The sequence below is a fragment of the Betta splendens genome, chromosome 22, assembly GCF_900634795.4.
Source record: "Betta splendens chromosome 22, fBetSpl5.4, whole genome shotgun sequence".
Lineage (NCBI taxonomy): Eukaryota > Metazoa > Chordata > Actinopteri > Anabantiformes > Osphronemidae > Betta > Betta splendens.
Genome location: NC_040900.2, coordinates 2664636 through 2676798, shown reverse-complemented (window position 1 = coordinate 2676798; position 12163 = coordinate 2664636). Strand labels below are relative to the sequence as shown.

Below are 12163 nucleotides of genomic sequence, written 5' to 3'. Positions count from 1 at the left end.
CAACCTGACAGGATGGAGCCCTCATCATGTGATGTTTGGAATCTCTGACATTATGTGTTACATCTCTAAATGAGACAATTTGATTAATGAAAAGTAACTTTTAATTTGACTGCATTTTTAGAAAACAGCATATATGGTCTCTAAGATGAATTTATGATTCTATTTACATACTGAACATATTTGACATCTCCCTGTGGTTGCAAGTATAAAGGATCTGGATTCCTGGCAGTGAACTGTGTAAGGCCAGTGTACAGGTCTATTTGATGTGGGTCTGTGGGCTCAGAGCAGACCACCGAGCTGCTCTGTGGGCATGCAGATGCACAGTAATGGTTGTTTATTTAGCTGTAGAGAAAACTGGGAGCTCCATCCAGTCATTTCAGAGAGGCCCGTGTCAAACTGAATACATTTATTCAAAGTTTAACAAAAGAAAACAGATCTAAGAGCAGATGAATTAATTCCTTCTATAATTTACATATACTAATTGTTCATCAACACTTTTACGTAAAAAAGGCTTGTTTTCTTCACTGTATGAATTCAAACTCAAAACATAATAAATGTTCCTTATACGTTTCTATAAACCTTTATTTTTCCACGGCTGTAATCCTTAACATTGGTGATTTTAAGTCCAGATGTTTTGTAATTTCATAATTTATAGTTGCACACTAAAACTATCAACTTTTGGTGCGGACAGTGAGCCATGACATGAATCACTTTTAGGGACAGTGTTGTTTTCTAGAGGAGCGGCCACAGAGAACTCGGTGCCGCCTGAACCTTTTTGATCATGCCATTTCTTCCCCTTTGGACTTCACGCTCTCCTCTTCCACAGCTTCAATTTTCTCCCCGTCGTCTACATTTTCTTCCCTAAATCAGAGATGTTGGGTTAGAAAATGGCTATATTGTAATTATGTCAAACTTTTATTTGGCTGCAGTATTCTGTCTTTTTTTCACTAAATGCTGCTGGACAAGCTCAGAAAATTATGTAATGTAATATGACCAAACCACATGAAGTCCTTGGGTCTGCAGCAGCTGGACGTATTTTTACCCAACACAGAGGACGAGGAGGAACCTGCTCAAAGTCTTCACCCACCTGTTGTACATGTCATTCTCAGGACTGCAGCTGTCATTGCTTCGGTTTTCCTCAGATCGGGATGATGATGATGACGATACTTCTTCACCAGCTTCACCGTTTTCTTCAACAAACTGCTCCTTTAGTCCAGCCTTCTTCAGTTTGTCCCAAAAAACCTGCTCGGCGTGAGCTTTTGCATTTTTCTGCAATTCAAAAGTCAAAGTTACTGTATGTCACTGGAAGTTCAGGTCGGGCTTCAGCTTTCTGCCGCTCACCTGTTTCACCAGCTGGAACAAATAGGGGCGTTCACTGACTCGCGCCTTCATTTCCTGTAACTCTTTGCTGTATTCCCTCATCTTCTGTTTGTCAGCCTCCCTTCATGTAATAAAGCATGGCATTTGAAGCTGGCCGACATATTGTGAGAATGAGCGGCTTTGCTGGACCACTGCTCACCTGTGGTGCCGAGTCTTATCATGAAACACTTCATTCAAGCTCCGATGAGGGTCCAGCAGCTTTGCATGTAGGGCCACCGCCTTCTTCATGGCCCGAGACCGCGTTTGATACTTCCTAAACCATTCTGCACTCTCCTGGTTCTTACTCTCTCTCACCTCCATTGAATTTCTGCGAAGGTAACGGTATTTATATAGGATTTAGTGAATGTGCAGAGACCCTTCGACTGCCTGCGTTACCTGTCTCACCTTATGGCTGTGCAGCGCTTCCTCGCAGCATCGCTGATGTATGTAGGGAGCGTGTCTGAGGATAATGATGTTAAGGCCCCAAGGGATTTGCTCCTGGAGAGACTCATGTTTAATACCTGCCAGAGAAAAAGGGATGGTTTTGGTTTGCTACTTGACCCGGTTCAGTTCTGTACCAACAATATACTGATGAGTGGGCTAATTAATTGACCCAATAAAATAATAATATAGATTTGTAAGTAAATAATCTCCATCTATAATATTGTTTGATAAAAACAGCTACATGTACAGTACATATTAGTTAAATCAAGAGACTCTGTCTATAAATCCTTCTGGCAAGTCTATAATTTTAGTGTGAGATCAACAGTTTACAGAAGATTTATTTAAAGGAAGGAAGAAGATTCGACTAATCACAGTCCTGCTGTTCCTGTTTAGTTGATGTTATAATCTTCACTCTGTATTATTGTTATATTATGAATCTTCCAAACAGACATTTTGCAATGGACATATTCATATATATGTTTGGAGTAAAACACAAATTCTTCTGTTTATGATGACGGGTGAAAAGTGAACACAAATTATATGGTTTTCCAGCAAATCGTGCGCTGTAGAAGTTATGATTGAGTTCAAGTTAATAAATTATGAGGTGAAGAAAGTTTTAAATACAACTGTTCGAGCGAGGGGAATTTGGGATCTTTGAAGATGGCTTACTGTGCATGTTTTAAATATCTTCCACAATGGAGGGAAGTGGTCTGAAGTCAAAAGTAACACTTAACCCAATGAATAAATCTTTTATCATCAAAGACGACTGTGACCTGGTCAAATTCTGGTCAGTGTTTTTACAGAACACTGCAGTTTTAAAGGAATACATGATGAAAATGAAGAAAAAGGCCTGTTACTATACTGTACACTGGATGCAATAATAAAATGAAGGCTTTATGGAAGCCCAGTGATGAAAGGAGAAGGGTATTAACTAGATGAAGTGGTGGGTGGAAGTGTCTCCATCATCCATCAAGAAGGTGTGAGACACACACAGAAAATGATGTTAAACTATAATGTGGAACCATCTGGGTTGTTGCTTTGCTTTGGAGTCTTATATCCTACAGCTTCTTCTTATGTAATTAGTTGGAGGTGCTGGTATTAGGAACAGGCTTCGTCCATAACATTTAAGGATGCTGGATAATTTTATTACTCTATGAAGATGATAAACAAACATGTAGACTGTGACAACTGTAGAACAGAATAGCTACAGCTACAGGTTCAAAGCAGGAGGCTTGAGGAATTTCACCTGGGAGCTTTCAGGGCTCGTCCTGCGTTGCCTTTCAGGGAGAGTCGACGTCCTCAGACTGAAAGGCTGACACTTGGTTCCATCTTTAATCGCGTTTTTCCCAAGCATCTCGGTTTGTAGCGCCCTGTGCAGCCTGATGAAATCGGGGACCTGATGGATGATTTTCGGACGGAAGCTCGGTTTGTCATCTAGAAATCCCAGCTTCTGCTTCCTGTTGCGCTGAGCAGTGCGAAGTTTGGGGATGCCAGATGCTGTGGGATTAGTGGAAACCCTCCTGCACCCGTCCTCCTGCTCTTCACACAATTATAGAGGAATAAGGAAGACTTTGTATTGTCAGTTGTAACAGTTTAAACCAACTTGCTACTAGCGAGCATCATGCAAATTAAAGTAAATCAAACCGCAGTATTAACTTACCATTTGCCTCAGAGTTCTCTACTTTGTGCGGTTTTATAACCTTTTTATCTTTGTTCTCCTGATCCATAACCTTTGTCATTGCCATCAACTTCTCCCTTTTCTGCCTTTCTCTCTCGTGAAAGCTAAAGGGTTTTTGCATAGAGAGCAAGAGGTTCGTCCTCTGCTCAACAACCAGCTTCCTCTCCTTCTCTTTCCTCTCCACCATCTGCTGGTAGAGCGGCTGGGTGACATGTCTGGGGGCCGGGGAAGCGACAAACTTCTTCTGACATTCTGCTTCAGCCTCCTCCTCTTTGATCATCTGCGTTGTTTTAACTGAAGGCAATCGGGTTTTGTCAGGAATCACTATTGATGACGCTTCTGAATGATTTCTGTTTGTTGACAATAAGCGAGCTGGGGATGATAAGTTAGACTTGAGCAAAGTATCTTTGTGTGAGTCCAGGGCAGGTTCAGAAGCAGATCTTCTAATTGTGACAAACACAAAAAAAATGTAGATTGTAGTTATTATGGAAAAGAGTTCCAACATAACGATTGAAGCAAAAATGGAGAGCAAATCCTACTTGATGTGGTTGTTTAGTTCATCCCCACCACCAGAGTATCTGTCTCCTGTTGACAGGAGAGCGTTCTGATGAATCCTCTTCTCCAGTTCCTCCATCTGTCTCCTCTCTGCCTCCTGCAGCTGCTGCTGGAGAGTCTCGCTCAAGGCCTTGAGCTGCTGCTGGAGCAACAACTCTGACCTGACTCCATCCTCCAGCAGAGACTGCAGCTTTGACATGATTCTCCAAACAGTAACTAACAAAAACAAAAAAGAGAATTTTGACAGTTATTTAAAATCTAGTAATTTATCAAGCATAATAATTAAAATGTTATATTGTGTAGTTTCCTACTTCAATGCAAACGCACAAAAGTTATTACTTACTAATATCAATATTTAATTATATAACGCTCAAAAAATACTAATAACCACTAGTTGCTGGAATTATTTTATAGTCATATTTGTCTTGCATATGCTCTAATCTGTAATATAAAGATGTAAAAAAGCTAATTTGCCGAGTGCTCTGTTGTTGCTATGGCAACAGGACATCGCGCTCCAAACACAGTTTAGCGTAAAGTCACGTTCTGTGCGTGTTTACGAGCTCCTTCTGTCACTGGTTCGGTCTCATCAAATGCGCTTAACATCTTAAAAACATCTTAAAACACTGGAAAACATTGAACTGGAGTTTTAAAATGAGCCGCCAACCTGAAGTTGACGCTTACGTATTTGTCGGCGTCGCCGCGTCCCGCAAACCTGTTGTTGAGGTCTGTGTGGAGGGAACTGTCAAAATAAGTTCCAGAAAATAAGAAGTAATGTGGACATAAAGCTGAATCCTCAAAATAACCGTAACCGACACAGGTGTTTTAGCTGTTTGCGGAGAGAAACGGCAGCGTACGTCACGAACGACGTCCTCGCTGATTGGACGGGAAACCGGAAGTACGTTTCTTCGGAGCGATTGTCAACACACAACATGGCCGGATCACAGAAGGGACGCAGCCCACGTTAGGACACACTTAAGGGGACACGCGTGTCTTATCCTCATGTGAAAGCGTTCAGACTTCGTAGCTGGTTTCTTTTGTGCGTCGCGCTGTCGTTTCACCTATGAATCCAGAGTGAGGGCAGAATAATGCACACGCTCCCAAAGGCGACGCTGGCCTTAAACAGACTTGGCCGGGGTTTTATCACGGAAAAACACGTGTCTGCTCTAAAAATAATTAGGCGAGGACTAGTGCATGCAGAACCCGAGGACGACTTTAGTAAGAATGAGGTTTATGATGTTATCATTTCCGGGGGCGGGATGGTTGGATCTGCAATGGCATGTTCCCTAGGTGAGTGATGCTCTCCCAGCACTGACCACATCATAGTTTGTGACTTCAGCTACTACTGACCCATCCAAAACCAAATTAAAGGCTGCGCGAATTTTTGTCAGTCCACCAAACCTGTGTATCTGTAGAGAGTCATAAAAGCATGACAATCTGTAATCTACTAAGACTCTGCAGTGTTTACTGTTAACAGGCATGGACCCTAATTTGATGGGCAAGAAGATCCTGCTGCTTGAAGCAGGCAACAAGAAGGTGATGGACAAAGTCCCGGAGATGTACAGCACCAGAGTCAGCAGTATCAGTCCAGGCTCCGCCACCCTCCTCAGTGGTACGTATACAGTACCATACAACAACAACAACCCTGCAATTATCAGCTTTACAGTGAGGTTAACAGTGTTCTACTTGAAAGGGATCGTCCATTATAAAGGGCTATTTAGCGATAGGCATGTCATATACCTCCAGTTATTTATGCGGTGATGAGCTTCCTTCCTGTGAGAAAGTTGCTCTGTACCACTGAATGGCACCCACAAGGTAAGCCAGGGATCAGACACGTCCAGTCACCCAGGCTCAGTGGGGATCATGTGTGACCGCAACGTTTCTCTCGTGATGGGTCACCTGCGATTTTTTCCTGACACTATGTTTTTCGTAGTTAAGGATGCAAAGTGCTCCACAGTCTAAACTGTATTTTACCTGGTGTTTCAGGAAATGGCAGAGTGAGACATTTCAGTCTGTGTGACTTCAGCCGATCACGGTGAACTTATCCTCTGTGCTCCTCATCCTTCTTTTTTCCCCCGTGAATCATTAAAAGTTAATATAGTGACAAGTTCAGATGTGACGGTTTGCATTTTTAACATAGCCATTAACATTTTTGCTCAGCTGAAACTCTACCCCTTGATCCCAGAGACGCAAAGGTTTCCTCAGCGCAGCAAAGACTGGTTTCACCTGTTTGTTCCCACTCTGCATGTTGTGTAAAGAAATCCCTGCAAAGTATTGTGATACTTAAAGTGTGTTTATTGACACGCAGGTATTGGAGCATGGGAGCACATTACAAAGATGAGATACAAGCCTTATAAAAGGATGCAGGTATGTTCGCAGTTGGCACACGTAAAGCTGTGGAGCTTCTTTATCTGTGCAACACATATGTGCAGCAAGTACTATTCTCCTGACACGCAAAAGTATAATTTTAGGACAAACAAAAGTAACAACTTATATAACTTACGTTTTTTACATATGCCCTCTGGACTTTCTAATTTACTGGCACACTGTATGTATTTCTGTCATCCATCAGTCATAGTAACATACAATTTGTGGAGAGAAAAATCTGTGACACTTAGCTTCTACTCAGTCATTTAGCTTAATGAACAAGCAACAAGCTGTTGCATCATGTAATCATGTATATGGGATGTAATTGTTCACAGTGAAATGGCAAACTGTGGTTTTAAGTACATTCACTTTTCTTCATTCCTTCTTAGAATTTACCCCCTTCCAGTAGCTTTGCAGGATCTGCGGCAGCGAATGCCAAACAGCACGTGGTGTACAGAAAAAACTCAAAATTGTGCCACGTTCAGAACACCCAGTGCATGAGTGTTATTTATTAACGCCATGTTTTGTATGAAGAATAAATCCTTTTCAGAGCGGTGCTCTTTCTCCGCGTCTTCTAATTATAAAGATTCATACGAACAACGGCAAGAAGATGAAAGATTAGCAAAGTGGCTGTTTGCTGCTAAGTGAACCCGCTTTACAGCTGCGGGTGCAGGCTCAGTCCCTCATGTAAGATGTGGTCGGTGTGTACCAAACACCCGACCGCAGGGTTTCTCTTTAGGCCTAAGATGTCATCATGCAGCGCCTTACAGTGATTATGGTAGTGTACCTCTTCCATTATACCTTCTAGTGTGCTACCACTGTTTTGGCTTGTTTGTCCATTGAGTCTTAGTCATATACAGCTCAGCTCTGGAAAGTGTGTAATGCAGTAGAATGGTGCCTTGAGCGTGAACGCTGAGGCTTCAGTTTGTTAGTTTCACAGTACAAAGTTCTTCTTCCACACATTTCTCCTTACAAAGTTGGTGCAAGTGTCTTGTGTAAATCTTGCATAGAAAATAGCTCTTTTCTATCTGAAAGTTGCATCATTTCATCCTGCCTGAAACAAAACCAAACCATTTTAGGGCTGGTCTCAGTAAATCTTTCTTCCCAACCACTTATCACAAGTTGCAAAGCCACTGCCATTAGTGGTTTTCTGTAGGGTATGTCCCCCTGCTTTATGGCGAGTTGGAAAAAAGCAGTGCAGCAGCATATTACTGCACAATGATGGGTTGTGTCACCATAGTTACAGCCCAGGAGAGGATTAACCTTGTGCAAACACTTCTCGTGCCCCTGTGCATTACAGCAGCCTAAAACTTATCATGTCATTCTGCCGCCTTTGGTTGTGGGCAACTGACTCGTCGTTCCATAATTGTGTGTCGGGCATTAAAATCACAACATCCCTTTCGGTTGTAGAGGACTGTTCGCTGAATCAGCCTGCTCTGGGTTTTTGACGCATGCAGCGTGTGCCGACCTCCGATAGGAACTAACAGCTTTGATGTGTGTAGCTTCACTGCCCAGCTATAAATAGGGCACGCATGTGAGGTCAGGCTCAAAGACCACAGGCTTAATGGGTCTCTCATTTAGGTCTGGGACGCCTGCTCCGATGCCCTGATCACGTTCGATAAGGAGAACCTGCTGGACGAGATGGCCTACATCGTAGAGAACGACGTCGCAGTGGCCGCTCTCACTAAGCAGCTGGACAGTCTGTCTGGTGAGCACAGGCGTCCCACACTCCACTTCTTCTTTGCTTAGTGGACACTTTTAACCGCCCGCTAATGCCACCACATTTATTCCATCCTGTCCCCAATGACAGCTTTTGTTTATTTGTTCCCACTCAAAGCCGAGTTTCTGGTCCCGTCCATGTTTTTCCGGCACTTTCAAATAAACCCTTGGCTTTTGGGAGCTGCAAAGCCCCGGGACTCTGAGGACACGTGAAGTGGTCCAGTGACCTATTTAAAGCTTTAAAGCTGCCATGTGCTCCCAAGCTTCGCCACCTCTTGAGATAATAAAGCGCTGACGGCGTGCAGCGCCGTATTGCTGACATTAGACTTACTTTTGTGAGGTTCCCAAATTAAACTGAGCTCTACTATGCACTTGACAGTTAAAGTGGCATATTTATAAACAGTTTTCGGCAGAAGGATGTGTGGTTGGAGCACGTTTTGCCTCATGTGCCTCCCATTTGTCCACTCGTTTCTCCTCTCCTTTTAACCCTGGTGCTGTTACGCTCGAGACGCTGTAGATGAAACGTGTGCTCCCTGCCAGCAGAACCCTGCTCTCCAATCACTGAAAACCTATATTTGACATTTGTGTTCAGGAACCAGTAGCTGTTATGTGGATGGGTCCTGCTCCAAGTGAGCATGAGCCAGTGTAGCTTGGAACAAGCTACTGACGATGGGTGCAGAGTCCCACGAGCTGCAGAATGAGTGTGAGGATTGTGCTTGCAGATAAACAAGACCAAGCCAAGACCATTAAGACGATGGTCAAATATGAACTTTGCCAGGGAGGAAAACCAGCAGTGTTTTTATGAGGTGGTTTATAGATCTTCCACAGCTTTGGCTGCAGCCGTCCGTCCCCTCGTTTTCTGAAGGACAAAGCATTGATTTAGTGTGATGATACACACACAGGGCCAACATTGATCCCTTTGTAGTGAGAAAGTCGCACGATTTAACATTTTATTTTAAGAGACATTGTTTTTTCTTTATTGCTCCCTTTGTAGTTACTAGTTTTCTGTGCGTCTTTGTTAGACAACGTGCGGGTTAAGTACAGGTCCAGAGTGGTGAAGTACACATGGCCCATGCCCCACCACGCGGCAGACTCCGTCCCATGGGTCCAGGTGACGTTGGCCAACGGAGAGACGCTCCAAGCGAAGCTGCTGGTCAGTTTGAGTCCAACACACCGGCTCCACTGGTTCTGGATTTTGGTTCTGTTTTGATTTCTACGCTTTCGTTTTTCAGATCGGTGCTGACGGACCGAACTCGATGGTTAGGCAAGAATTAGGAATCCCCACCGTGAAGTGGAACTATGACCAGTCTGCGGTGGTCGCTGTGCTGCACCTTTTAGAGGTGAGTGTCATTAATGTCACTTCTTAGAATGTGTGCTGCTGTCAGTTGCTGAATATTGTTCGAAATTTGCACACAAAAACGTTTGCAAGTGTTGCAAGTTGGATGTTACCGAGTGAATTCATTGAATTTAATGATAGCTATTGTAAATGTCATCTGTCAGCAAGTATAAAACAACGCTCCCACCCCTCAGCACGCTTTTAGACCGTCTTGTTTTCATATGTAATATATGTAATTAAAATATACCAGTGCAGTGCAATGGTAAACAATTTTAGTAGAGTATTTAATTTATGTGTTGGACAGCCCACAGAGAACAATGTCGCATGGCAGAGGTTCCTCCCAACAGGACCTATCGCAATGCTACCGGTAATATATCTTCATTATTCATCATCGTAGTACTTGTTGCAAAATCTGCGTCTGTCACATAAGTATTTGATAAAGCTCGGCCGCCGCCGCTCTGTTTGGCAGCTGTCGGACACGCTGAGCTCTCTGGTGTGGTCCACCAGTCACCAGCTTGCGGAGGAGCTGCTGGAGATGGACGAGGAGCGCTTTGTCGACGCCATCAACTCTGCCTTTGTGAGTTCAGCCCTAATGCATTCGACATGCTGCACTGGCGATGCTGCAGCATTCTGTTTGTGTGCAGTCCTCATCACATTTCGTCAGTGACTCACACAAACAATAGGGTCATTGTTTAGCTGAAGCCTTCTGCAGCACTAATGCTCTTGCAGGAATGCTATACCTATCTATTTTTTGTGTTTGGAGAAACTCCTTTTTCCCAAGCGGTCTATATTTACTGGGCCTGCTGATGGACGGGGTCACCACGGTTGAGTCATGTTTGGTTTCGGGCCTGGTTTGCTAATTAAACCTGTGGTCTCCCAGTGTCGACCATTACTGCATGGAATGTTTTCAAACAGAGCTAATTCAACTGTATGGCCTGGCCGGCATCTTCTTTTAATTAGCCCAGCACCCGGGCCCTGCCAAACCAGTTAGTTAGGGAGGGGAAAAAGCACTTTGGCCTGGAGTTCAGCTTTGCTCTTGTGTCAGCTAATTTCTTTGTCCACTCAAAGGGATAATGTCTATTTTGTCTCTCCCTTCTGGGCACTTTTCCTCCTCTGTGTATACGTCTCTGTCCTTTGTTGCCTGTGTGTCTGTCACAGTGGAATAATGAGAACCAGTCGGAGCTGATTGACACGGCCGGCTCTCTGTTTCGAGGCGCCCTCGCAGCCATCATGCCGTCCACGGGCTCACCTCGACAGCTCCCTCCAAGCGTGGCGGGCGTCGGCCCGAAGTCTCGAGTGATGTTCCCACTGGGCATGGGTCACGCGTCAGAGTACATCAGGCACCGCGTGGCTCTCATCGGGTAAGGTAGTGGCCAAAAGATGCTGTAATTAAAGAGCAGCTGGTCTGTTACTTTGCACTGAGGTTTGATCTGACCCAGTGCATAACGTCCCATAAACTCCCCGCAGGGATGCAGCCCACCGCGTCCATCCTCTGGCGGGTCAGGGAGCCAACCTGGGCTTCGGGGATGTGGCTTGCCTCACACAGCTCCTGAGCCAGGCGGCTTTTAACGGGAAGGACCTGGGTCGGTGAAGCATTTAAGCAGACACAAACGTTGCGATCACAGCGCAGTGGTTTGCTCTAAACTCTTTTCCATGGTCTCAACTCAAACGTGCACTGTTGATGCTTTTTATAATTCACATTCAACTTTTCCGGCAAAATTCATTTGATGTTCTTGCGCTGGGCAGACCACGTTCTGCCAGGAACTGTATGTAAGTTGTTTCTCATAAAAGATTTGTGTTATGAGAAGCTGATTCTTTTAGCATCTGGTAAATGGAGTCAAAATAGCAGCAATTGATGTAGAAAACGTCGCATATACAGTCCTAACTCCATCTTTTGTTATGTCCAGGAGCCATCCAGCACTTATTAGAGTATGAAACTGAACGCCAGCGCCACAATCTGCCCATGATGGCCGCTGTGGACCTCATGAAACGCCTCTACTCCACTAACTCGGCTCCTGTGGTTCTCCTACGCACCTTTGGTCTGCAGGCCACCAACATGATCCCAACACTGAAAGTAAGCTCCCTGCGCTCTGGCCTCTACATCCAAACATATCCTCCTGTACGTCCACCCATCACTGAGATAATATCAACCACCTGAGCTCCGGCTCCACCCTCTCTTCTGATTACACTGAGCCTTACTTTAGCGGTGTCTATAATTTTCAGGGTTCTGAACCTACTACTATGGCATCTAAGTTTAGTCCCAAATTTAGTGTTACCAAAAGTGTGGGTGGAGTGCGGCGCTGGCCCAGGGGCAGCGGGCAGCGGTGCTGGCTTGTGTTTTCACACCCCTTTTATTACGACCACTCGTGTAAAATGGCTTTATTCCCTACTAAGTGATTTAGACCAACACAACCGATTGTAGAGGTGTTTCACTACTTCTTGTTCATAACCAATCTTGCTTTTATCTTGTTATGCTGCCGTGCATTAAGATCTGCAGTGCTTTCACTCTTGAATATGATTGAAAAGTTACAGAAGATGTTTTGCTTTGCAGGAGCAGATCATGGCATTCGCAAGCAAGTGATGCCTGAGGGGCGCAGAGGTCTTGGATCTCTGTACTATTAGGAGCTTTGTAGGCTGCAATCGTTGTGTATGTAAAGTGAATTAAACAAGATTTATTTTACACATTTGAGAGTTTTTATTTTGCCTGT

The 12163-nt window shown here is 44.3% G+C and overlaps 2 protein-coding genes across 4 annotated transcripts; one reads left to right on the top strand and one right to left on the bottom strand.

Moving 5' to 3' along the window:
• Positions 1-391: 391 nt before the first annotated feature.
• Positions 392-4890, bottom strand: fam161b (FAM161 centrosomal protein B). Of its 2 annotated transcripts, none has more exons than XM_029138578.3 (9): positions 4701-4890; positions 4021-4252; positions 3464-3924; positions 3050-3342; positions 1765-1880; positions 1520-1687; positions 1342-1441; positions 1088-1269; positions 392-861 (listed from the first exon to the last, which is right to left on the bottom strand). In XM_029138578.3, exons 2-9 carry the CDS (start codon positions 4233-4235, stop codon positions 780-782), a joined length of 1617 nt encoding a protein of 538 aa, XP_028994411.1. In that variant the 5' UTR covers positions 4236-4252; positions 4701-4890; the 3' UTR covers positions 392-779. The 2 variants fall into 2 exon arrangements, with proteins under 2 accessions (XP_028994411.1, XP_028994412.1); XM_029138579.3 differs by having other exon boundaries at positions 4718-4889.
• Positions 4891-4968: 78 nt separating this feature from the next.
• On the top strand, positions 4969-12139 carry coq6 (coenzyme Q6 monooxygenase). Of its 2 annotated transcripts, none has more exons than XM_029138581.3 (12): positions 4969-5323; positions 5511-5645; positions 6342-6400; positions 7982-8108; positions 9142-9272; positions 9352-9459; positions 9760-9822; positions 9925-10032; positions 10614-10816; positions 10923-11038; positions 11363-11529; positions 12007-12139. In XM_029138581.3, the coding sequence occupies exons 1-12, from the start codon at positions 5122-5124 to the stop codon at positions 12034-12036; spliced, it is 1449 nt and encodes a 482-aa protein (XP_028994414.1). In that variant the 5' UTR covers positions 4969-5121; the 3' UTR covers positions 12037-12139. The 2 variants fall into 2 exon arrangements, with proteins under 2 accessions (XP_028994414.1, XP_028994415.1); XM_029138582.3 differs by having other exon boundaries at positions 5184-5323; positions 5495-5645.
• Positions 12140-12163: the final 24 nt, after the last annotated feature.